The sequence below is a fragment of the Pezoporus flaviventris genome, unplaced genomic scaffold, assembly GCF_033815535.1.
Source record: "Pezoporus flaviventris isolate CSIRO_AGI_PZ_B2104156 unplaced genomic scaffold, CSIRO_AGI_Pfla_v1 ptg000016l, whole genome shotgun sequence".
Classification (NCBI taxonomy): domain Eukaryota; kingdom Metazoa; phylum Chordata; class Aves; order Psittaciformes; family Psittacidae; genus Pezoporus; species Pezoporus flaviventris.
Window position 1 is genome coordinate 11,986,471 of NW_026892564.1, and position 27,552 is coordinate 12,014,022.

General features: G+C 40.5%; 1 protein-coding gene across 3 annotated transcripts in view; it reads left to right on the top strand.

The window, feature by feature from the left end:
* Positions 1-27,552, top strand: part of PTPRR (protein tyrosine phosphatase receptor type R) — a 149,787-nt gene that overhangs the window by 64,704 nt on the left and 57,531 nt on the right. For all 3 annotated transcript variants that reach the window (XM_061454800.1, XM_061454802.1, XM_061454801.1), the window contains 3 exons: positions 13,127-13,240; positions 16,524-16,679; positions 24,287-24,397. In XM_061454800.1, the coding sequence (XP_061310784.1) occupies positions 13,127-13,240; positions 16,524-16,679; positions 24,287-24,397 (381 nt within the window). The remainder of the gene's footprint in view (positions 1-13,126; positions 13,241-16,523; positions 16,680-24,286; positions 24,398-27,552) is intronic.

The window sequence follows — 27,552 nt, forward strand, 5'->3', positions numbered from 1 at the left end:
GAGGTAACACACTACCCTGCTACTATGGTCAAGTAGTAATGATGCTTTCTAGATGTCCAGAAATCCTGTGAGCGCATATATAGAACAATTGTATAGCTCTTGCACAACCAATTCATCTTGTTCTGGTGAAGCTGAACTTGCTGCTGCTTTATTCAAAGTAGCAATAGCAAAATCATAGAGCCATAGAATGGTTTGAAGAGAAATCATAGAGCCATTGAATGGTTTGGGTTCGGAAGGACCTTTAAAGCTCATCCAGTTCCAACCCCTTGCCACGGACAGGGACATCTTCCAATAGACTGGGTTGCTCAAAACCCCGTCCAACCTGGCCTTGAAAATTGGCATATCACCACCCTCATAGTGAAGAATTTCCCTTTAATATCTAATCTAAATCTGTCCCTTTCAGTTTAAAGTCATTTCCCCTTGTCCTGTCACTATCTGCCTTTGTAATTAAAAATGGGTCAGGCCTTTGTTGTGCTCTTCTGGTGCTGTGTCAGGCCAACTGTTGAGTCACATAGTAATACTACACCCTTGAGTTGTGTGAGAGGAGCTCTGCTGTACATAGCTGACAACAGAAGGGTGAATGGATATAATATATACATTCAGACTACTGCACACCACAGTGGCTTCTCTGCCATCGGAGGAGTGAGAGATGGGACATAGAATCATAGAATCATAGAACAGTTAGGGTTGGAAAGGACCTTAAGATCATCCAGTTCCAACCCCCCTGCCACGGGCAGGGACACCTCACACTAAACCATATCACCCAAGGCTCTGTCCAACCTGGCCTTGAGCACCACCAGGGATGGAGCATTCACAGCTCCCTTGGGCAGCCCATTCCAGTGCCTCACCACCCTAACAGTAAGGATTTTTTTTCCTTATATCGAGTCTAAACTTCCCCTGTTTAAGTTTTAACCCGTTACCCCTTGTCCTATCACTACAGTCCCTAATGAAGAGTCCCTCCCCAGCATCCTTATGGCCCCCCTTCAGATACTGGAAGGCTGCTATGAGGTCTCCACTTGAGAGCAGTCCAAAATATGTAATTTGCTAGCACTGTATGAAGAGAAGAGAAATCACAGCAGTTAATCAGCAAGTGAGGGTAGCACAAAAAAATAAAGCTCTTTCAAGCACTCCAGTAAATTTACATCTGCATCTTAGAGAGTATAGTGCATATTTAGTCCAGCACCAATGGGATCCATTGAGTTTGCTCCTGTGCACTGGCCAGTAGCTGTGCAGGTCTGGCATATCTGTGTTCAGCTGGGTGCAGAGTTGCTGTGAGCACAGCCTGGTCTCCCAAGTGGTCATATGAATTTCAGTGGGATCACATCAGTAGATTTTCTTCCAGGAGCATTTTCTATTTAGGACCCTTTGCAAAATGTATTTCTGTGTTATCACACCTGAAGGAACAAGACCTTGTGAATAGGTCATTGAGACATTTTCTCAAAATAATAAGCTAAAAATCAGTTGCTCTCATTAGATGTGTATAAGAATAGACAGCATTAGCCACAGTCCCCGATGAAATTGTCATCTTTCTCTGCATAATTCTGTCAAAAAAGGTATAACATAGAAATACAAAATTTGAGCTGTGTTCCTCCACTTTTCTTGAGACTTTGTAGCTTTTTGGTTTGGTTTGGTTTGGTTTGCTTTTACATGTAACTTCTGTACTTGTTGAAGTAGACACACCTTGACTGATAAATTTAGGTCCTAAGTTTTATCTGTATGCCAACTGAGATGGAAGCCATACAGCCTTTTATTAACAGGGATAGATGCTGCCACTGTGTCTTTTCCTGGGGCATAAGGTAGATATGCTGGGGATTTTTATGACGTCTACAAGCCCTCTTGTTATCATTTGCAGGACTTGTGTTTTGATATGACAAGGATAACACAGATATTGCTCTGGATTGGAGCCATAAACTCCATTTTTGAGAAGTTAACTATTTCTCCCCAGGAGCCTCTTTCTGCCCACACACAGCAGGAGCCAGCAAATCACTGGGAAATTCCCAGAGTACAGGAAAGAGGCAGGAAGCCTGCATAAAGATGCATTCACTGCATTCGTGCAGAGAAGCAGTACCTCCCAAACACAAATGGCACAGTTTGTGGTCACTCGGGAAAATCTGGAAAATTACTTCTTGTATGTTTAAAGAATATTATTTTTAAAAAAAAAGGGGGTGAGGGGAAGGAAAAGGAAACTTCACCCACCAAGTTTGCAATTGCTATTTCTTTCTGAAAGGATTATGAATTCTTTTGCTTCTGTGTATGTGTGAGAATGAGGGAACCGCATACAAGCTGTTTTGTATATTCTCTCTAAAAGTGATCAATTCTGAGTGTAACAGGGGGAAAATGCATTTTTCTCATTCTAAACATCCAAGGTTGGCTTCGACAGCTGTGTTGCTCATTAATAAACAATGAAACAGAGTGATTTTCTGATTCTAAATATAAAAGACAGAATTGAGCATCCAAGAATCGGGCTCTGTCCCACTCACTTTAGAGCAGTAATATCCCGTAATACAAGGCCACACAACTTCATCTTTGACCTCACAAGTGGACTTATCTCTAAAGAAAAATCCCCCAAATTAATCTGGAAGCCAATGCTTTTCCCTAATGGTTGAGTCAGAAATCTTGTCGTATATTAGGTCATTTGGGACACAGAATATGTATCGCACTTCCAAAGCCTGAAACCCGAATCTTGAGCCACTGGTCAAAAATACAATAGTGCTGTTAGCATTAACAGGAGTCATTGAGGTAAAACTCTCCTTAAATCTTTGAAGATTTGGTGTTAGTGTTTTCCCTTCTGTCTTCTCTGTTCAGTACTAGACAGAAAAGGAAAAATCCTTTTCCTGCCCAGAAGAAAGGGAACTTGTACCTCATAGCCTCTGAAGTACGTTCAGTATTAGCACCTTCAGGAGGTCAGAGGTCCTGAGACAGTTGCCAAAATGATGAGATTGTCTTTTCACCTGCTTTCTTGTTTGAGCTCACAGGATTCACACACAACCGTTAATGGTTTTGCTAAATCTTTGAGGAAAAGGAGATAATCCAGTCACATGAATCAGTGATAGCATAAACCCCAAAGTAATGCAAGTTTTGTCTAAGAAACTTAGGTCCCCAAGAATTTTTCTAGATTTCGCTTAACTTTGTTTCAAGTTCATAATAGAAAAAGGAATGTGAGGCAGAAGTTACGAGGCTGCCTTGCGTTGTCTTCACTCAGTTCGTGTGGATTTGGAGTGCTTCATTAGGCAGGAGAAAATTAGTGATACAACTTTTATTGCAATAATTTGTGATTGTGGTGACGATAATAGCTGTAAAGAAACTTGAGTGGGCAAAAAGGCTGAAAGCAGCTAAACCCCAAAATGTACTGGTGAATTGCATCACACTGAAGAGCCCTTGCTGTTGGACATTTGGTTCCAAAAAGAGGATTCTGATCTCTCCGGAGCTGAGGTGTAAGAACTGCTTCTTAGATTGGGAGTCTCATCTGTGTTGGACAAATAATCCAGACTGTTCTGGGACATGAGCTGTATTCAGGAATCACACAAAAATAGCCTTTCATGTAAATATCTCAGTTCCACTTGAGCCAAGTATATTTTAAGACTTTTTTTTTTTCATTCTTTTTTTCCCCAAAATGTATTTCAAATTTTTTTCTTCCTATTCCCAGGAACTGCAGAGAACTGTGATTATGTGAAAAAAGGGAAAGCATTTGTCTCTTTCTACAATGTTCCTATTGTGTGTGTTCAGGCAGTTTTGCTCATCTGAAACTACCAGTAAAATTTGTCTCTGAAACTAAATGCATGAGAAAGCTAGGACATCAGGAGTGCTGAAATCTTCCTTTGATTTTAAGAGCAAAGAAAAAGGTTACTATGGAGAATAACTCACTGGGAGTCTTTTGGCCACATCAGTTCCTGAAATATGTGGAAGTCACTGTATTGTCTTAGATTGCTAGTTTTGTTCTTCATTACTTTCTCAGCTTATATACATATATCTGTATGTTTCTGCTGCAAACTAAATTTAAAATCATTAAAAGAATGATTTTGGGATGGGTTTTTTATGCCTGTCATTTTTCTGGGAGGCATTTTGATGTATTGAAGATCGTTTTACAAAGTTGGAACAGTAATTCAAACTTCAGTAACTAAGAGTTGTTTGAAACATAAAACTAGCTGAAATGAGGGTTTTACAAAAGAAGCAAGGAGAAACAATGATGGTTTTATGACACTTAGAGCTTTATGCTGGTTCTAACTGGAGATTTAATAATTGGACAGAAAAAACAAACATATAAAGTGCTGTGTTCAACAGGCTCAAAAGGTTTGCTCTGAGGATTACAGCTGGCTTTGGGATGATGAAATAGGATGTGACTGGTACAAACATGCTGTGCATAAAAGTTGTACTGGGCATAATAGCACCATGCATTTCTTTTGTAATGAAAGGAATAATTTTTTTGCTAATATTGAATTAGGACAGATAGGACAATTTTATGGCTCTCATTATACATGCCTCTCAAAGAACAAAAAGTTTGAAATGGTGTACAGCTGAGCTCTTCCAGCTTTCTTCATGTTTCTACCTCTCTGTATTGTCCTGTGCTTTTCAGTCATCTTGTCCTTTTCAACTGTCTACCATAAGGGAGGAGGGCAGGGAGAAGTGGATGGAGAAAGAAGGAAGCCTAGAAAGCTATTGGAGCTTTGAAATGAACTTCAGCTGTTATTTTAAGAAAACTGAAATACTTTGTGATGAAGTAAATCTCAGTCCTTGAACAAATGCAGTACCAGATTACAAAAGACAGGAAGTGACTTCTGGGGGCAACGTTAAAATGTTGTGAAAGAAGAAATTCTTCAACTTCTGTGAAAGAATTTGAAAAGTTCCATCCTGCATATCTGCCTCCCATCTTCTTACTGAAATATATGATGAATGCTCCATCCCTGCGGTGTTCAAGGCCAGGTTGGACAGAGCTTTGGGTGACATGGTTTAGTGTGAGGTGTCCCTGCCCATGGCAGGGGGGTGGAAACTAGATGATTTTAAGGTCCTTTCCAACCCTAACTATTCTATGAGTCTATGTAAAATCCTCTGAAACAGTCAAATGCTGTTGTCCCCATTTTACAGACATAGAATTGAGGCAGATTAACTGAGGCAGACTTGCTAAGGCCAGAGGCACAGCAAAATTTTTGTCTCTTATCCCTACTGGTAACAATTTGCATTAATTGTAAATGCTCCCAGCTTAGCACTTTTTAAAATAGATGTAGCGTCCTTATGACCAATTTTTTAAAAAGGAGTAGTATACTTCCACATACAGCAGTAAACTGTCTCCTCCCATCACTAGGTACTTAAGTTCCTTGAGGTGGTGAAGCAGAAAGTTCCCTCTGTCCCAAAGAAGCTCTAGAAAATCAGCCACAAAGTCCAACAGAGCTACTGAATTGTCCTTCTTCTCTCCTTCCTGCTTCTGAAGGGCACCCACAGTAGAGAGTCCATGTGTTATTTAATGACAAAACTGTGCCAAACTTGTGTCCCACAGACAATAGATAACCTTTCCTTCCCTTCTTATACCCCCTCAGCAATGACAAGCATGCATCCCATGGGCATTTAGGGTACAGGGTTCTTCAACCCTCTGACTCAGAAATAAGTCTTATTAACTTTACTGGGCTCTGGATAAGGTTATTCCCCTGCTGAGATTAGGCTGTGGGATGGTAGCCTCATACAATCTATAGTATATTAGGTTTGGAAGATGTACAGAGTTTCTGACTTCCAGATATATAATGCATCATTAATACATTAATGATGACTTAGGAAAGAGGTAAAGGGCAGTGAGTACAATGAGCATTGAGGGGACAATCTAATCCACAGTCTCAGACTGTCACCCCTCTAAATGCATCACATTGTGGTACAGGAGTGACCCACAGAACTCAGAAACCAGGAGAATGACATAACTGTCCTTCTGAGATTTCTTTCAGAAGAAAGACGGAAGACTTTGTGTCTTCTCATTAGATGTGATCAGTAAATCCACATTACCTTGTGACACAATGGTATCAAGTGACACTGAAAGAGCTGACCCTTATCTTTGCTAGGAGACTGCAAGCCCAAAGGTTAATGCAAACCATAGGACTGATAGAAATCAAAGTGTGCCTTTTGAAGACAAGCCTTATCCTTAATAGGCTGAATGCATTCTTGTACACTTTAATCAGCCATGAAGGTCATAGGGTCTTTCTATAGCTGACTGACTCACATGTGCCCAAGTGCATGTACGAGCTCAGCAAGAGGATCTTGGACAAAAGCCAGACCTCACATATGGAGCATTTCTCACTCTTGTGTTGGTGCTTCCTACAGAAGTGGTTAAATCAGCTCCAAATCAGCTGATCTCGTTTGAGAAATTAGTTCTTCCTGCAAAAAGAAGTGTAAATCTGTCACGTAGCTGAGACAAACCAGTTTAGTCATATTACTCACCCACCTCCAGAGTAGCTTTGCCAGTCTGAACTGTGAATGCCAGAAGAGTGCCCTGGCCTCACCTAACACCTGGTACAGCATCATCATCTTCAGTGATGCAGCTCTTACATGATCCTCAAATGGTACCTACACATGCAAGCAGAACTTGTAGGAAATGCAGTATCTAGTTGTCATGATGTCCAACGCTCAAAACTTATGATAGCAGACTGAGAAACTTACTCTTTTATTGCACTAGGGTTTGTCTTGGTTTCTGATAGTTAAAGGTTTAGCTTCCTTCCTTCTTGCTTGTATGGCAAGACTTAAAGTATCCCTTTTGTACAGTTTTCAGGGACATTAGTGATTTTCAACATCTATCTAAGCATCCAGCCTTTTTCTGCCTCTTGTTCAGTTCTTGGCCTCAGCAGCTTCCTGTGGTAAAAGGGTCTGCGGATTAATTGCAGTGTGTGAAAGACTGCTTCCTCTTATAAATTTTGATTTTTTTTTTGTATTTTAATGAACATTAACTCAAAAATCAGTATGGGGATACACCATACAGCTGTCTTAAGTAGATTAACCCAAAATTTCCCATTAGTGTTACTTCTGTGTTTGATGTCTTTCATAGAGCTCATAACATGTATAAATTTTTAAATGTGTATGTTTTCATGAAAAATTGATCAAGAGCCAAATGGTTCTTTAATGCTATATGAGAAATGCACAAATCCAGGAAATACTATGCTTACTTTAAAGAAGATTTTCTGTAAAAGATGTGGGTTTTTTTTTCTCTAGTAAAAATGTGAGTTGTACAATGCCATGTCTTGAAAACTAGCATCCAAATATACAAAGCTTTCCTGGTCTAATTAGGACTGATCAAAGTATCCCATTCCTATCACTTTTCCTTAATGTTTATACGGAATCAGTTTCAAGTTATTTTTCTCACCACCCCAATACTCTTTGGAGAAGCACACTTAAATTTTCACCAGCTACATGTGAAATTTGGAACTGTTGGGCAGATTTGCATATTCTACAGCCTCGTGTCTCCTCACTAGAAAATGAATGACTTAAACAGTGCATGTTCCAGGTCCAGAGCATTTCTCAATACTTTTCATGGCTCTTGTGAACTCAAGCATACACCTGTAATTTTTCTACTATTTCAGGTGGTTTTCATAGAATCATAGAATAGTTAGGGTTGGAAAGGACCTTAACATCATCTAGTTCCAATCCCCCTGCCATGGACAGGGACACTTCACATCTCTGTCCAATCCAGCCTTGAACACCACCAGGGATGGAGCATTCACAACTTCCTTGGGCAACCCATTCCAGTGCCTCACCATCCTCACAGTAAAGAATTTCTTCCTTATATCCAATCTGAACTTCCCCTGCTTAAGTTTTAACCCGTTACCCCTTGTCCTGTCACTACAGTCCCTAATGAAGAGTCCATCCCCAGCATCCCTATAGGCCCCCTTCAGATACTGGAAGGCTGCTATGAGGTCTCCACGCAGGCTTCTCTTCTCCAGGCTGAACAGCCCCAACTTCCTCAGCCTATCTTCATATGGGAGGTGCTCCAGTCCCCTGATCATCCTCATGGCCCTCCTCTGGACTTGTTCCAACAGTTCCATGTCCTTTTTATGTTGATGACACCAGCACTGCACACAATGCTCCAGGTGAGGTCTCACAAGAGAATGTTATACATTCATCCCTTTCATGTTGGGAGGTTTTTTTCCCCCTTTTTTCTTTAACATAAAAATCTTTATCAGAAAGTCCCCGTAGGATCTCAGGTGTGAATGAATGGTCTTTGACGTTTTTCTGTGTTGAGTTTCCTTTCCTGGAACCCTGTCTTCCCAAGTTTTCCACTACAAGCAGAAAACTCCTTCTCTTCAAACTACTGTTTTGCTTGGATCACATAAACCTGGAAACTATCACTGCAGCTGCAATATCCAGGTCCGTAGCTGCTCAGGGAAATGGGTCCTTCACGGTGTTCACCTCGAGGCTCGACAAGTTGCTATTGCCAACAGCACTAGCGGATTCAAAACTGTGAACTCTCGTGGGAGCAGGTTGCAGTCCATGATAAACACTGCAGATGAGCAAAGGGTAAATTATTAGTGCTGTCTAACTGGGATGCTTCAGCCCTTTCTTTTCCAAAGCAAAAGGAGCAACTAGAGGAACATGGTAAGACTTAACTTGTGTATCTATGCTAATGCTTTTTTTTTATTTATATCTATGTTTATATATATCTATATCTAACCTTTGCAGGGGTTAATTTCACGTTTCATCACAGGTGGTGTTAGAATTCATAATGATTTTGTCTGTGTAATTATAACCTGTAAATGGCTGGACAGGTTTCCATTCTAGGAGTGATTCTCATAATAGTAGTTTATATTGTTTGTCTAATGCACAGGCATTGTTGCATTTGTAATTTATCCTTTATCAGTTTTCTATGCTAATCTCTTACCTTTATGGACTACAGTCAACACAGTATCTAAGCATGCCATTAGTATGGCACAATAATATTAAATCTTAAAATTTTATTAATGTTTTAGGAGTTTTCTACTGATAGGAATCATTAGGGCTTTTTTTTTTCTTTTTCTTTTTTTGAGTAACTTTTCTCAACAAAAATTGTCATAGTTAAGAATTTGCAAAGGCAGTTCTGTACAAGACCCTCAGGTCAGACTTAAATTACAGTCACCTTTGGGACTGCACATGCCAGAGTTGAGAATATAATGCCCCCAAGTGTTGCCTTCATCCCAGATCTTAATAGTGTCAGCATGATAAAAACCTTGTAATTGAGGAGACTCATTACCTTTTAGTGCTGAGTAAGCATAAATTAGTATGGAAGTTGTCAGAAGGAACTTGGGAAAAGGACGTATTTTTGCCCTGTTCCTTTCATTTTCCGTAAGCATCCAGAGTTGGCCACAGGATAATGAACTTGATGTGTCTCTAACCTGGTCTACTCCTGCTTTATGCTTTTATGAATCCAGTACAAACAAGGGGTTTATAGAGAGCACAGAGCACATTTGTGGTGTGCTGCTCACTCTAAAGCAGATGCTCTTGGGGTACCATCAAGCATTTTAATGCATTATCTTTCATTGATTGAGTTAGAAATCCCATTCCTAAAGTGGCAGAATCTGGACTGCTTTTCTCTTATAGGAAAAGGCAAATACACTCTCTCGTGCTGCCTCATGTAGAAAAATGTGGCCTATGTTACTCTTACTTTATTTTTACTATAATTGCGAAGTTCCTAAGTTTCACACTAACACCAGCAACTAAGAAGTAGATCCCTTCAATTGGCAGCAAGGCAAGGTTCTTGTAAAAAATCTGACCTTTTTCTTCCTCAGATGCTTCTTGGGTTTTGGTTTTCTTTTGTGAATAGTCACAAAAAAATCTTTAATGCTACACAAGAAGCACTTTGAGATGAGGCTTAAGGACAAATTTCTTCCCACCCACATAGGAGGTCTCCTAAAAGGGTCTTGAAATCTCCAGCTGCAATGGCATGTGAGCTTTCACAGCAGGCTAAGTCCAGACCAACAGAGAACTCCTGTGGTCTTCAGGCTTCACCTAGAACAACCAAGGACAAGATAGTTGTTACAGACACACACACACTGTGCAGCCTTTTATGAGTATTTGTTATGGGACACAGTGGGTGAAATTCAGACCTAGTAGAAGAAAATTGGCTCTCTTCAAGGTAATGGAGTTTATTCACGCATTTTTTTGAGCCTGGATATGATGAAACATGATCCCAGCATACTAAAGCTGTAAGAATTTATTACCTCCTTATAGGCTCTTAAAGAACTTCTTTTTTGTCTAAAGCTAGGTATTTTTCTGGCTGTTTCATTTCTGTGTCTTTATCAATGAGCTCTTAACACATTATTTAACAACATATCCATTAATGGGATCTGCTCCCTGGCTTGAGTATGTTTAAGTGAATGTATTTTGATTTTATGCCTGCTAATTTTGCTCAGTAACAACAGTTAGCATTATCCCCATAACTCAGGGTCACTGACTAAGACAAGCAGTTTCACACTCTTCATACCATCCTGATGGATCTCTAGGGATGCTCACAGCAGCCTTCCTATATTAGCAACAAGTACCTTTCTCATTTACCCAGGATCCTCAGAGCAGGCTGTCAAATTTCAATGTAGTAGCAGCTTCAAACCAATTCTTGTCTGATGTATTGCTCAGACATGTTGTGGCTGGAGCAAGCCAGTCTGGGAACAGAAAAGATGGTGCTTGGATCTGTTAGATCTACATGTGTCCCCTCTCAAGGCATTTTTGTGTTTCAGTAGAAAATCTGGATCAGTTTTGTAACCAGTCAGGTTGTCTGTCTAGGTCAAGAAGAAGCAAAGAGAAGAGGATTTTTCATTTTGAAAATGCCAGGGTAGGAAGGGTAATCTAAAATGAAGAATCCTGTAATACTTTGAATTAAACCTCAGCTGTGTGGTAAGAGCAGATCTCAGGTGATGTGTCAAGACCTGACAATTCCAAAAAAAAAAGAGAAAATGGGAAAATGTTAAAAACAGTACTGAAAGAAAAATCAGATTGTCAGTGGAAAAAGAAAGCAAATCTTTTATGGGTTCACATCATAACTTACAAACCCTTAGTGATAAAGAACAACAGTCAAACTGTGTGATGCTACTTTTCTTTTTGAGAAAAAAGTTGCCTTCCTTTCTGGACCATAGCCATATTCCCAGTGTGATGTCTGACCCATGGGTATTTAATTCACTTTATGCAGTCATGGTTAGGAAAGAATTCCTGCTTGGATCCTCAAAGCAGCAAGGTGGCCTATGGCTCTAAATAGGAAGCTTAAAATAATCTTTTTCAGCTCAAGTCAACTGGCTCAATCAGAACTTACTGACTTCCTAAGTCAGAAGTTGCCAGAAACATTGGAAGCCTTCTGGGACCATCTGACATACTCCTCTTCCCTCTCTTCTCCACTACATATTGTCTGCAAAGGAGATACGGATGCGAAGGAAGGGACGCCAAAGTACCACATGGAAGTACTGGCCACCAATACATAAAGTACATAAAGACCCCACAGATGGGTCTTTTTGGAAAGAGAAGATTTAAATCTAAATAATTTCCTGGGTAAAATTCCACTGACTTCACAGGAAGGATTTGAACTTGAGAAGATATTTAAATTTCACTATGATGCTAACACAGGGAAAGAAAATGCTTCAGTCTCTGCTGAAAATTATCATAGAACTATAGAATCATAATATTTTTTGGGTTGGAAGGGACCAACCCCCTGTCATGGGCAGGGACACCTTCACTGTTGACCAAGTTGCTCAAAGCCCCATCTAACCTTGCCTTGAACACTGCCAGGGATGGGGCAGCCACAGCTTCTCTGGGCACCCTGTTCCAGTGTCTCACCACCCTCACAGTGAAGAATTTCTTCCAAATATCCAATCTAAATCTCTCCTCTGTCGGTTTAAAGCACTACATGCCCTCGTAAAAAGTCCTTTTCCAGCTTTTTTAGTGGCCCCCTGCAGGCACTGGAAGCTTCTCTAAGGTCTCCCTGGAGCCTTCTCTTCTCCAAGCTGAACAACCCCAACTGTCTAAGCTTGTCTTCATAGGAGAGGGATTCCAGCCCTTTGATCATCTTCATGACTGTCCTCTGGACTTGTTTGAGCAGGTCTATGTCCTTCTTGTTTTGGGGCTCCAGAGGTGAATGTAGTACTCCAGGTGGACTCTCACAACAATGGAATGGATGAGCAGGATGACCTCCTTCGACATGCTGGTCACGCTCCTTTTGATGCAGCCCAGGATACGGTTGGCTTTCTGGGCTGCGAGCGCACCCTGAAGCCGGCTCATGTTCATTTTCTCATCGACCAACACCCCCAAGTCCTTCTCCTCAGGGCTGCTCTGAATCTCTTCTCTGCCCAACCTGTAGCTGTGCCTGGGATTGCTCTGACCCAGGTGTAGGACCTTGCACTTGGCATGGTTAAACTTCATGAGGTTGGCATCAGCCCACCTCACAAGCGTGTCAAGGTCCCTCTGCATGGCATTCCTTCCCTCCAGCCTATCAACTGAACCACACAGCTTGGTGTCATCAGCAAACTTGCTGAGGGCGCACTCAATCCCACTGTCACCAACAATGATGTTAAATAGTGCCGGTCCCAATACTGACCCCTGAGGAACACCACTCATCATTATAGCCTTCTTTGACTCAAGTTTTAGGAAATTCAAGCATGTGGAGTCATAGAATTATAGAATAATTAGGGTTGGAAAGGACCTTAAGATCATCGAGTTCCAGAATGTTTCTTTTTTGATCTCAGAAACAGCTAATCAAAATTAAAATCCTATAATTTCACCATGTCTGACTCATTCTTCACCTGCAGGGAGAAATGCTAAGATAACATTCAAAGCAAATCTTCATTGTGTAAACCCAACATCTCATTCTTTAAAGGTGAACTGATGTCTAATGCTTGACTTTTTAATGTAGCAATTTTCAATGTAATAATTGTGTTCACTTAAACACTATGTCTTGCCCAAGGAATTGAGCCAAAAACCTCTGGAAACTCTTTTGAATGTAGTCGAAGAAAGGTGGTACTTTGCTAACAAGAAGCATTTAAGATGCTTAAATTTTCCTTTGGACTTGTTCCGTACTTCAATGCAGTACACTGCATGGATTATCATTCTTGGAAAAAAACAATTAACAAACAGTCGCGGAGATCAGTCATCTTGAGAACTGAGTGTGCTGAGCAAGGATTTCATTTGAACTGGTTTTATTTTTCAGACACTGCAAATGGATGTAAACAAGCTGAATATCACATTGCTCCGGATATTTCGCCGAGGAGTGGCAGCAGCACTAGGACTGTTACCTCAGCAAGTTCATATCAACAGACTCATTGTAAGTACCAAAGGGCTATGTACAATAAAATGTATCAGGTTACATTGAATTCTCATAAATTTATTTTCCTGTCACTATGGAAAAGTACAATAAAATAGGAAGGAAAAATAATTTTTCTACTATTTTAACTGCACTACAGAAAAATGGATCTCCATTACAAAAGAATTTAAATTTTCTTTTGAATGGAAAGCATTCTCAGTTGCGATCTGGAAAAAAAATTAAATCAGATAAACTTCTTTTGTGTCATGCTCATAAGCAGATCGCTTATCCCTTAGTTTTCATTCCAGTGCAGTTCGACATCACATTCACTGAGAAACATTTATCATGGGGCTTTTTTTCTCAAAGGTGCAATATTGCTCAAAAAAGTACATGTGATTCTGCTTTTCAAAGGCATCTTCACAATCTATCCTCAGATTTTCCATTAATAAATTCATTGTGCCCTCACAATGTTAATATTCATGTTCTTAAATACAGCTGTAACAATGCATGCTCAAAAATTATCTTGTAGACTATGGTATCATATTTGCAAAAGATGGTGAAAATTTGCTTCTAGCAAGAACGACTTTTGAAAGCAATTGCCATTGTGTGGTTTTCTGTTAAGAGCATGGATTCTTAAAACTGTTGGTTTTTTATGACAGTTTTGCCATGAATCAGAAAACCCACCAACATCATGTGTGTATTGCATTCAATTCACATTGCAGAGGGAAGAAGAGTTATTTTAGTTTATTCTGCATGCAGGTTGAATATTAGGGAAGAAAACTGACAGCTTCAGCATAAAAGTATTTCCTGCCTCGATACCTTGATAGGATTTTATACATCAAAAAGGATTATAAAATTGCCTCAAATAATATCTCTGTGAGAAAGGATCACACAAGAAATACAGCAGAAGAGATCAATAGGAATGCAATGCAGCCCTTTTCATGTTTGCGAGGGACGTGACAAGTGATGCTAAATCTGTTTTGGCCCTTCCATTAACCAGAATGAAAGGAATGAAAGGTTGAAAGACATATTCACAGAAAAGCACAATTAAATGAGAAATGTTCCAGAGTTTGGGATGTGTATTTCAACACAAAAGTCACTTTCTTACTATGCTCTGTGGAAGTTATGTAACTAAGCAGAAGAAAAATGCCGTTTATTTTCCTACTGGCTCCATAGATTTTCTCCTCTAATTTGTGATTTAAGGGAAAAGATAATGTCATTTTTCACCTTCATATAGCTTAGAATACAGTAAATGCCATTAATTAATTAGTCTTAACATCTGTAAAGTCTGCTATGGGTTAATATTTTAGTGATATAAGAAAGGAAACTTTTTCCCTCTTTGTTCTAAAAATCACAGTCAAAACTCACAAGGATGAAAAATATCTTAGGAGACATTATTCCCACTTTGTATCCAGCATGAGACAATTCCTCTCAGGCAGAGTGCTGGCAAGCAAGCAGGGAACATCAAAATTCATCTCACCTTACTTCAGCCTAGTCAAAGCTACTCAACTAGTCTCCCTGTAAAAAAAGTATAGAGAAGGTTAACTGCTAGGAGAGGCATTGAGATCCTGATTATTTTAAGGTAGATTAAATCATTCCCTGGAGGTGCCAGTCTCTCTCCGCTGACTTTCAAGGTAGTTCAGATGACTGAAGTGAGGTAAGCTGATTCCATCCCAAGTGAGCAGCTCTCAAGAGTGATGAGGAACCTAGCAGCCAAGATGCGGTTGGGCACGAGGAGAGCAGAGGGCCTGCTAGCCTCTCATGTATAACACAGTGTGCCAGGAAATATTCACTGGGCATTTCCAGTGTCTCCTTAACCTTTCCAGTAAATCCTCCTCCCATAAAGGCCTTTTAATGAGCAGAGGAACTCCTAAAAAGAGGAGGCACAAAACACCAGGGGTGTTGGGGCCCCGCCAAGCCTTGCCTTGTGCCTGCCAACTACACCCAGAACCAGCCACCTACCCACATCAGAGACTGAGTAGGACTGCAGCCTCAAATCAGCTTCTTCAGCTGACTGAAGTCTCTGCCCTGAACTGATGGTCCAGACCTATAGGTCTGTTTTCCCTTCTTATAACCCTGTTGATCTGTGTAGTCCCACCGGTGGCTAAAGTCTTTACCAAACTTATCAAGCAGATGGGCCACCAGCACATGAGAGCACAGAGGGCAGATTTAGGGTAAACATATTTGAAAGTGTCCCTTTTCTTGCAAATCTACTCTGAATGCAAAGCTAGGTATTCTAAAAATAGCAAAAGATGTCTTTTTCTTCACTTCAGAAAAGATAATGATGCACAATCAAGGTGAAGGGAAGGAGGTGGGGAAATCATGATTATCCTAGTTTGAACTGATCTCTCCCATCCCATAATAATGAATAGCAAATAACCAGGCTGGTTCTTGCTTGTGCAGGCAGCAATGCAGGTAGCTCCATGCTTACCTTGCATGTGTGCAATCCCCAAGGTCTGGGCTCTACATCACAGCCACAGCGAAGTTGGCCATAGCCCTGGGAAACCCAGGTTCCAACACACTCTTTCGGACATCAGCACTGTCTGGGCCACTGGTCTCAGGTGTTTTTCTAGGCTATCATGATGAGAGGAGCCCTCTGGCAGTCTCTACTTTTGCTCCCTCGCAACAGAGTGGTATCTCTAATACAGCACCCCTTGGGTTACCAGGACTGTGTCAAAGACACCTGAGCAGGAATTAATAGAGGGGAGAGTAGGAATTCTCAGCTTACCTATTAAATGTAAACACAATTTTTTTGTCCTTTCATCTTGTTGTGCTTTTTTAAGGAATTACACTGCAGTTGATTAAAAGGACTTTATTCTTCATTGTGGTATATGTCTGCAATGTTTTGGCATGGGATTAGAAAGCAGTGCCGAAATACCACACTATTATATTAAGCATTCTTGTTTAAAGATGACCTTCTAAAATAAGGTTGCATTTCAGCTCAGATCAGACAACTGTCTGCTAAAACCCCTGCTGGCACTCTGCCCTTGACCCCATCCTGTAGCTCCTCCCCTCATCATGTTACATTGACCTGTCTCATTTAATTTAACTAGACTTAGGAAGAGGGTATCTTGGCAATAGTGAATGGGACAAAGCGCATGTGCCCACATATGGTATTTGCATCTTCTTGCGCAGTCAACTGGGATTTAAGGAGTCAAGGAACAGATATACTCTCCTCACAGAGCAGGTTGAGTCTTTATATTCTATACTTGTGTTTAAAAAATTATAGATACAATCTATAGACAGCAGAGACTATCTAATCTCAGACCCTTCTGATGTTTCTATATTGTTTTTATTTTCCTAGGGAAAGAAGAACTGTGTGGAACTGTTTGTATCCCCACTGATTAGAAAGCCAGGAATTTCTGAGGCTCTCCCATCTGAAGAAGTGCTGCGTTCCCTTAATATCAACATTTTGCATCAGAGTTTATCCCAGTTTGGAATAACAGAGGTCTCCCCTGAGGTTGGTTATCAATTTTCTAATTGATTAGGCAACAACAGATTAGGAAGTTATTACATTGCTGGTAGTTTTCAGTCTGAGTTTCTTAAGCATGAGGGAGAAATCGTATAAGCTAAGATGGCATTACTGCTGATATCACATACATGGCCACATTACATTGCATTTTCTTTAGTGTCTTAGAAGCACCTACCTTATAAAGAACTGCAGTATTCAGTGCAAGGTATAATAGCTTCAAATGTGTTATCAAGAATCAGCATTTTCCATGGAAGCTCCCATTTTGACAGAGAAGATGTCTATGTCCAAAACAATGGAAAAAAAGAGAGGTTCTGATGAGCTGTATTTCTCCCTATGGGTAAAGACTTCCTGTTTTTTTTACATCCAAACCTGTGCTTGAGCCATTGCTGAGTTAGTATTGGCTGTTATGTTCACTTATATATATACTGATTAGAAATACTTTCACTTATTTTAAGTATTCTAATTTTGTTTAAGAGTCTGGAAGATATTTTTGGTTCAAAAAAATAAAACATAAAACCAAAGCCAGTTTAATGCGATTTTAGATGCCCTACTACAGCAGCTTGCCACTATGAAAATGAGTGGATTCTCAGGCTTTAGCTGTTCTAATACAAAATGAACCCAAGCAGCACTGTCCAGAAGTCAAATCAGGTCTTTAAATTGCATATCAGCGACCTGATCTAAGCTTCCTTTAGGTCAGAATTTCCTTTGATACTGAAGCACATGACTCTGACGGTTGTGATAGATGCAATTATCTGTTCCAAGCACTTCACTTACAAGTAACACTTCAGGTAGGCATAGGACAAGAACATACATGAATAATAGATGAATGGAGAAATGTCATCAAGCTATGAAGAGATGCTGGAAAAAAAAAACCAGTGCTGAACAGATCTCATCTGGAGTTAGATATATTTCAATAAGTTGGAGTGCTTAGGTATCTGAATTTTCTGTCTGGAAAAAAAAAAAATGCAGACAACCAGATGGAATCATTTAGAAAGGGATTATTAGAATGGAAGTTGTGCAGACTCTAACTTCTTCCAATATGAGAAACCAGAGATTATTTTAATATTTCAGTTCTAGCAGATTATACAGCTAGAAAATCATGCAGCTTTTCACTAATAGTTATTCCTTTTGGATTTCAATAAATTGTTCACATGTTTAAGACTTCACAGAAAACAACTACTAAAATGCAACATATAATCTTTACTTGCTTGGCTACTTACCAGTAATTTACTCTTCTCTCAACTTGCTCTAAGAACAAATCATTCCAAAGTAACAGCAAAGAAAATTAAAACGTATATAGTTACACAACAGATATAGTTACACAAAGCTTTAGGTATCTTTGACACATTATTTTACACATTGTGTGGTTGTGTATTCAATCCTAATTAAATAATGAGCTAATAAATTGTGCAATCTTCCACTGAAGAGTCTGAATGTTTCACAACCAGTATCGTATGTGCACTACCAGTGTATCCGTGCAGAAAGGAAACATTATACACATCTTTCTAGGTGGGTGGCTGACCCTGAGGTGTTAGGGCTGGAATTTGTCTTCTTTTTTAGCTGCCTATTTCAGTATGAGCTGTCAATGTCTTGAAGGTCTACTAGCTCTCTCTACGGCAAAAAGGAAGAGTTACATTCGTCAGGCAGTTCATCTTATCTCTGAGATACCTCTCCTGAGATTGCTTGGTTGACTCTTTCTAACAAGGCTTAGCTTAAACTAGACACCCTAACTGTAGAGGGTTAATGGTGGGGGGTGATTACCCTCTCCTAAGAACCTTTACCAAGATTATATGGGAAAACCCAAGTGTAAAACTGAAGCTCTCTGCTTAAATTCTCAGCCCATGTGATGCCATAAACAGCAGAAGTCTCGGTGGATGTAGGTGACTGGAGCTACATTTCCATTCAGTCCAGTAATAATTTGCCAGTTCAAATCTGCTGATGCATTAAACATATAGATGTATTTTTAATTAAATTGCTTTTCTCAAAATTCATATCCTAGTTTCTTAATCTGCAGTAGCCGAAGGAGCAGGTTCCCTATATGCCTTTGCTGCGGGAACCACTACAGTCCTTTGCTGCCTGGTGTAGAAGAGAACATGTACTGGTGGGAATGTGAAAAAATGAATTTAATGGAGTCATTGCCATTTCAGGAATCCAGGGCACTGGCAATACCTTTCATATGTCCTCTCTCTTCCAATGGCCTATTGTAGTTGTAGCATTTGCTTTTTTATTATGGTCTTAAGTTTGTGTCTGAAGTTGGGTTTAGTGTTGTACTCTGCTTCACGGTGTGTGTCAGGGCCAGGACCAGACTTCCCCAGAACAAACTACTGAATTGGTGCTTTTTTGTGGGATCACATTCAATGACTTAGGCAGTCCATGGTATTGTAGTGTGGGAATCATGACTTCCTAATGGCTTTAAATTGTGGTTGGAGAAAAAAAGAAAATGCTACTGGATTTCAGAACTTAGTAGAGTAGAAGAGAACTTGAAGTGGTTTTGAATGACAAAAATAGCTGAAGTTACAGTAAGTAAAAGAAGGGTTACTTTCTTTTGAGAGATAAGTTAACTGCCAGCTGGGAGATACGGCACTGAAGGGGAAATTTCCAGAAATCATGCCAAAATTATGCAATCTGAAAATGTGCTGTTACAGCCTCCTTGCACAAAGCTTCAGTTGGTTGCCTTTGAAGTGTGTGATATTAACTTCTTAGGGAAGAAATCAAAGGAAGCAGTCATGCACTTAGAGAATACAGAAACCGTAAGTCATTGTAAGGACAACTGATCAAAACCAGTAGCTTAGAAATTACAACAGCCTAGACCGAGAGGGGCTCCTGGGAGCAAAGCAGAGCACAAGCACGTGCTCCTGCCATCAGGTAAGGCAGACGTAACATCACATCTGCACAGGTGCACCCAGAGCAGGTCAGGAGCCCCTGGAGGCCTCCCAGATTTGACATGAAATCACAGCACTGAATTGCACATGCATGCAAGCTACAGGCTTTGGGGAGGCTTTGTCATGGGACACACCATGTAGCTCTTATCCACTGTCCTGGGAGGACACTGGATCAGTGTCTGTGAGGTCATGCACGTTCCTGCATGTTTTCACTGTGGGTAGAAGTGATTTCTTGGCAGACTTTCCTAACCTGCCTTAGATAGCATAGTTAACATAGCAGAAAAAAAACCCAAAGCGAAGTTCATGTCAGATATAAAGAAGAAATTCTTTACTGTGAAGGTGGTGAGGCACTGCTACCTTGGCAGGATCTTTCAGTCATAGATTTTACAATGACTACTTACTTCCATTTTAATGTCTTAATAGATATATGCATATATATATATATAAAATAATTTTTCTAAACACATTTGTTCCAGTTCAGACCAAAGCAGATACCTGTGCAGGCACTCTTCCATAAGATTAGCGATAGTGTGGGATTGTTAAAAATACATTGACTCTTCCCCACCTTGAATTATACTGAATTTAAACTGTTTAAATTAACCTGGCTAATTCTGCCTGAATGACTCACCTGATTGCAGAGGCTCCTTAGAGAATGGCATCAAACACTTGGTGATGAAGCTCTTGAGGATGTACATGATGATGAGCCTTCCACCCTGAAGCCAAGATTACTCTGGTACCTGATGGTGCTTGAGCTACTGGAACTCCCCTGCCATCCCACCTGCTCTGGTATTCCCCTGCCTTTATCAGGGCTTTTTGCAGCTTAATCTGAGTTTATCTTCCTGCCCTCTGATGGCAGTGGTACATTCCCACTCCTCAAAAGCTATCAGAAAATCTTAGTGGATTCTCAGGCAGGAAGAGGTTCCCAACTGAGTGAGGGAAGTGTGGAATAACATCAGTCAGCTGAGCCGCAGAAAGCACATCTTCATGTGGGAGGCTCATTGCCCATGGTCATGGACAGGAGTCCTCACAATGGGGTAATGGCTTTAAACTGAAAGATCATAGAATCATAGAATTGTTAGGGTTGGAAAGGACCTTAAGATCATCTAGTTCCAACCCCCCTGCCGTAGGCAGGGAAACCTCACACTAAACCATATCACCCAAGGCCTCGTCCAGCCTGGTCTTGAACACTGCCAGGGATGGAGCATTCACAACCTCCCTGGGCAACCTATTCCAGTGCCTCACCACCCTAACACAAAAGAATTTCCTTCTTATATCCAACCTAAACTTCCCCTGTTTAAGTTTTAACCCATTACCCCTTGCCCTGTCACTACAGTCTCTAAAAGATGGTAGATTTAGATTAGATATTAGGGAAAAATTCTTCACTATGAAGGTGGTGAGGCACTGGAACAAGTTGCCCAGTCAAGCTGTGGCTTCCCCATCCCTGGCTTCCTCATCCCTTCTTTCCCCCTGGACAGGGCTTGGAGCAACCTGATCTAGTGGAAAGTGTCCCTACCCATGGCAGGGGGGCTGGAACTAGAAGGTCTTTGAGGTCCCTTCCAAACCAAACCATTTATGGTTCTATGATTAGCCCATCCTGCAAGCTTGTTTCCTGACTGTGGCAGCTGCCATCCCTCTTATCAGTTTTCCCAAGCCAAGGAACAAAGTTCTGAATGAGCAGCACTGATGTTTCAGAAAGCAATTCCTTATCATGGTCCTGAAATGACTCATTTACTGGAGGTCAAAGCTTCTTCTGTCATTAGGGAGCAGCTTAAGCAATGATACTGCTGTCCTGCTGTTAGATCTGGGGGAGAGACTTCCTTGCTTAGGTGAAGGTACTACTAAAGTGTTTCAAAATGGTGTGTCAGATAAGTTTAAGTTGTGGCATACATTTCTTTGAGCTTCATTTTTAGAAAGACAAATCAGGGAATCTGAACATACAGACGTCATAGAGATCAGTTCTCTCAGTATTAACTCAGGGATATGTACGAAGTCTGTTATAAAATATTTTAAGTTTTGTGACACTAGTGAATTAGCTTTAATTTTAGTGCCTCATTTTGTCATTGAGTGAAAAAATCCTGTTCGTTCTTCGTTTTTAGTGTATTTGTCCTTTCAGTTTAGAGGTACAAAAAAAACAAATCCGTTTACTCACTTACAAAAGGTCAGCACAGCCAATTCCCCTTCAGCTCCTGTTTTATATCTGGATTTCCTCCTGAGAGATCTGAAACACCGGAAAGCCATCAGGTAACCCACCCAGGGTCAAACAGTTTATAGCTAATGGACCAGAGCTGCAGCTGCTTCTGTCGCTGTGGGGTTCCCATGGAGTTCAATAGGAGCAGTGCTGAGTGTGGAGCAGCTGCAGATTCGGGCTGTGAGCCAGTACTAGGACCTCCGTCCTGTGCCATAAGCACAGCAGAAGAACCTTGCTGTGCTGAGCTGGCAGATTGCATGGGGAGTTGCACCCTGATGGAGTGGCAGCGCTGTTTAAATGTGTCCAGGAACAGTTTGTGCAGAAATATTTGGCAGGATTTCCAATTTATCTTTGAAAGCCCTCACTGAACATCAGACTGACACTCAGAAACCTTGTTAAACTGTGATACCTGCAATACGTTTAAGCCCAGACCACGAAGCACTGCATGATTGCACACACAGGCAAATACACTAATTTTACAAGATTTGTTTCTGTAATTTAGCAGAAGAGGGTAAAGGATTTACCTAGGGCTATAACTTCCAAAGAAAACCCTTCCTTATTATGCTTTCCATTCTAAAACAGCCAACTGTAGTGACAGGACAAGGGGCAACGGGCTCAAACTTAAACAGGGGAAGTTTAGATTGGATATAAGGAAGAAATTCTTTACTGTAAGGGTGGTGAGGCACTGGAATGGGTTTCCCAGGGAAGTTGTGAATGTTCCATCCCTGGCAGTGTTCAAGGCCAGGCTGGATGAAGCCTTGGGTGGTATGGTTTACTGTGAGATGTCCCTGCCCATGGCAGGGGGTTGGAAGTGGATGATCTTAAGGTCCTTTCCAACCCTAACTATTCTATGATTCTATGATTCTAACTCCTGGTTATACACAGGCATTTCTTTTTTAGCAATGGAGTCTCCATAAATTAACCCTTACACCAAATGCTTCTCTAAATGTTTGCATTCTGGGACAGTATGATCTGTGAATTGACGTGCATCTGCACTGACTTTAATGTCCATTGTCCTGGCCCTTTTCAAAGCAAGCAGGGCAGAAACCTGTGCTGAAAGGAGGACCATGAAAACTCTATAGGGATTCAGCATGCAGCAGGTTTTTGTCAGCTTGTCATCTGTTCCCCAGGCCATGATATTCTCCTCAGCAAGCCTTCCTGCATGCATTCAACTTCATAATGACTTCTGATGTTTGAGAGGTTGATGGACACAGGAAGTTTGCTTGACATGAACTGTTCAAAAGAGCGGCTAATCAGTGGCTTAGCAGACGTTGGAGCATGCAGTCAGTACCCATGTAAAGTGCTAGAGGGTCCCTTCAGTCACACAGGTCCAATGAGCAGCCACTCATCTCTAAAGAGAGGAACTCTTTCCTCTGTGGAAAACTTGCAGTCCTCTTACTCAGTGTCCCTAGAGAGAAAAAAAGGCCACCTTGTGACAGAAGACAGCTCACTAATTAAACAAGAAGTTTCATTAAGGCCATGAGGGAATATCAGCAAAAGGGAAGCACCAAGACATTGAATATTTACAGTGGAAACCAGAACTTAACAAAAGTAGTTTTTACTCAGTCTGAAAACTGTACTGTAAATACACAATTGAGAAAAACAAGTACCCAAAACCTGGGAAAGTGATGTCTACTGAACTGTGGTTGTGGAAATACAAGAGGCTCTACTTTATTCTAAACAATATATTGCAGTTAGACTCAAGGTATGCGTACCCTGTTTCTGCTACCAACTCTCTGTTTGGAAACAGTGAAATTCTGGTCATTTAGTATCTCAGCCAAGTGACCACACTGCAGTAAAACCAACAATAAATGCTTTTAGAATTATTAATATTTCATAATCATCAGGAGTTCTGAAAATGTTAGTGTGCACAGCTGTTTTAGAAATGTACTATCAGCAAGAACCCAAAGATCATGAGATTACTTTAAGCAAACGCAGAGTTGTAGATAGATGGAGAACAAGATTACTCCAGCATAAATCAGAATTTTTTACACATGCACATGTGTGTGTGTGCAGCCTAAAGGTGACAGTGTTGGAGCTTCCCAGCTGATGAAGGCAAACCAGCAAGTCACCTGCTCTTTGCTCCTGTGTCAAGTGTGAGCAGTCGGGAGGCTGGCTTGTGGGCTGGAGATAAGCAGTGGGGAGAAGGAAGCAGGGTGAGCGGTTCCTGCAGACTTTTTACCTAATGAGCTCAGTAGTTTCCAAGAAAGCCATGGATCTTGTTTGCTTACCTTCACCCAGCCCATGACTCCTGGTGGAGGATTTTTCTCTCACCAGCCACGGAGGAGGTCTTGTATCACCTCATGTGGCATTGGAGCCCCTGGATGGCATGCACGCATACAGACACAGGGAGTGCAGGCGAGGTGGGTATGCACATAGCAGCGTTGAAAGTAAGTGCCATATACTGTGGAATGTGAACTGTGACAAAGCTGAGGAGGGTGATTAATGCCTGACAAGAGCTATTTAATCTGCACAAGCTATTGTGTAACTTTCTCTTCCTCTTTCTGTTTTATTGGTTCAAAAAGAAAAACGTTTTGCAAGGCCAACATGAAGCAGACAAAATCTGGAGCAAAGAAGGATTTTATGCAGTTGTCATATTTCTCAGCATCTTTGTCATTCTAGTAACTTGTTTAATGGTAAGTTGCCTTTTACCTTCTTTTGCTGTTCTTCATGCTTTTCTCGGTCTGAAGGGTAGAGTCACACATTCTTTACAGGAGAGGTGTTTTCTCAAGGCTGTTAAAAACTCAGCTGCAAGGTAAGACGTGGTTGTCCTCATAATGCTGTGGAGCCTAAGTTTGAAGAACCACATTTCTTGATATATTTTGAGTCCAACTGAAGAATGTAACTAGAAGGAAGCTGCAGAAATAAATAATGGGCTCTTAAATCTGCAAAATAACTGTGTAGTGACATGAGTGATGACTTCTCAGTCTTCGTACCAAGGTCCCAGGAGCCCTGAAGTTGCATTAGCTGCCTGTATTTCAGTTTTATTGGACAGTAAAAACAACACCACATCGATACAGTACTGTCAAGGAACAGTTGTTAGAGTGTGTGTTGGTATTCACATATTGAATATATGAATTTTACACTGAAATGACTAGTAAGTACATGAAGGAGTGATCAGATTTTTGAACAACTTTGCTGTTCACATTGTTCAGTGGCCAGTTTTCTGGGCATTGGACTTCTGATATGCTGAATATGAGATGTGCAAGGATCACACAGAAGATGGAGAACACAGCACCACCACTGACTTTCATAGGGTAACTTTTGCATTTTTTCCAATTTTGTCACTTGTTTTCCTTCTCTGAACTGTATATTTCTTCTGGGATGAATGTGAGGGTTTACTGAATTCTATGACAATTTTCAGCATTTATGAATACATAGTATCTTGGGGTCTTTTGAGGTCTTTTGCTTTCTTTTATTTTTCTTTAAACTAGATGGATTTCCCACTTAGAACCTTAAGATGGAAAGAATGTTTGAACGGAAGATGTCACTAATCACATTTATAACAAAATCTTATTTAAGGTTTTAAGGTCTCCCTGAGATTTGAAAAACACCTATTTTCTCACAGAAATTGTTGCTTCATTTTTCTACTGCCTAATCATCTCCATTGCTCCCGGCCATCTCACTCAAAAATGGGAGGGTAGCTCTAGCAGTACTAACTTTTACTCAAACTTTCTACTTTGGAGAAGCAGGTATTTTGGTCATTACTGACTGTTTAACTGGAAGGGTATAGAAAACGCTGTCTGTCCATGTCCTCAAATATTCAATATTTTCATTATTTATTTGGAATACATATACAGTATTGGGAATTGGAAGCATTGTGGAGGACATTATCAGAACTTAAAATATTCTTAAGGTGCTGGGGAAAACATGGGCAATAACAAGAATATTGCTGTGCAGGGGCAAGAGTACTGATCATATGCATCAATACAATGTAGGAAATACGTGGCAAAGCAACAGTTATGTAGGAAAGGATCCAGCAATAGTGCAGAGCACACAATGAAGTAAATAAGTAACATCACATTGTTGCAAAGAAATACACCGCTTGCCCTGGAATGTATAAATGAGCATATGATCTCTGCATCCGGCATTCAACTTGGTGACAAAGAAGAGCAAGGAGAAACATGGTGGATCTCAAACATGGAAAGATTTCAAAGCCTGTGGTGAGGAAGAATACTTTCTCCACTGGGGTCTGGAAAAGAAGCAATATTTTTGAAAGAATGATTTGGCTGACTCATTAGAAGGAACTTTGTTATTGAACGCATGGGTCACTAGACCTTGGAGAGCATTGCTTGAGGAAGATGAGGAGTTTTCACCTATTAAGATTTTGGGCAAGCATCTGTCAGGAATAGTTTGGGTGCAGCTGATCTGGAGTTAGGGCAAAGATAAATACTAGTAGACTCCTTGAACTCCCTTCATGACGGATTTCCTATGATGCTGTGGTCTTTTCTGCAGGCATTCCTCTTTCTGACCCCTCCCAGGTCCAGCCTGTGTCTTTACATGTGTGACTGTTCAGACACTGTCCTAAATTTTGCCAGGACCTGTTAATACATCTGCAATCTGTAAGGCTAAAAACTATCTCATGTTGTTTTTCATCCCACTCTACGTGTTTGAGTGTGGCAGATTTATGGAAAGTAGGAATTCAGTATTTTCCGAATTCAGTATTTTCCAAATTCAGCCATTGCAGTCTATCAGATCATTCAGCTCTAGTGTAAGGCATTAGGACTCATCCTAAGTAACTTTGGCTGTAGCAACCATATGAAAGCACCAAAAGGTGGCCTATTTTTTAAAGTTACAGGGTAGTCGCCTGTTTGTCCATAGGTGGCTATTTAGGGTTTAGAAGGTCCAGAAGCAGAAAGCTTAGGCTGCATCTGCAGATGACTTTGAAGTGTCCTCAGAAGTGTGGAGCAGGAAGCACTTTTAAGTGATGATTATGATGACCAACAGTGGTCAGTGTAAGACAGCTGAATTGTCAGTTATTGCTTAGTTCTGTGTAATTTCTGCAGAAATTGTAAAACGTGCGGCCTTGTCTTTAACTGGGTTTTACAAATCACAATGCTTCCCTGTGCTGACAGCGCACTGTGCATTAACAGCTTTTAGGCTTCTTTTGGCTGGAATTTAACAAATACCTGGCCTCTATACATAAAAATCTACAGTGCAGAGTATTGCTGAACAGTGAAATACAGTAGCACATGAGATAAATTCAGCCTTGTAACCTTTACTTCTGAGGTCATTTTGTGTATTTACTCAGCTAGTCCTTGTCATGGTATGAGAACTTCTTGCATCCCAGAAGTGATTTGTCATATGCAGAAGCCAACACACAGCTCATCGCTATCCTCATCATGGACTGACCACGGGCTCAGTTCTACTGGGAACATCATGTATAAAGTTTGCCAAAGCGCTAAGTAGCAATGAATATTTTTAGTGCTCCTGTGTGCTGTCATTTTGATTTTAGAAAAATAGAGAAATAACTGAGCCATCACCAAGTTTGCTAAATAACACAATATTTGACAGTGGGTTAAAATATTTGCTATCGTATTTCTGTTTTATTAAACCAGTATATTTGCATGTCCTTTAAAAAAAATGCACATAGAAGTATCTGTTGAGTAGCCTGGAAGTATCATCTTCAGGTTAGGTAATGTTTGTAGCAAGTTGTACTACGAGGGTTTTCTAAATGTTTTTCTTTTTCCCACTAAAAAAAATAAATCAAAAAGTGGGATTTTTTTCATTTAAAATAATGAAAGATGTGAACTTTCTGCAACCTGACCTGTGACAGGTACACATGAATACA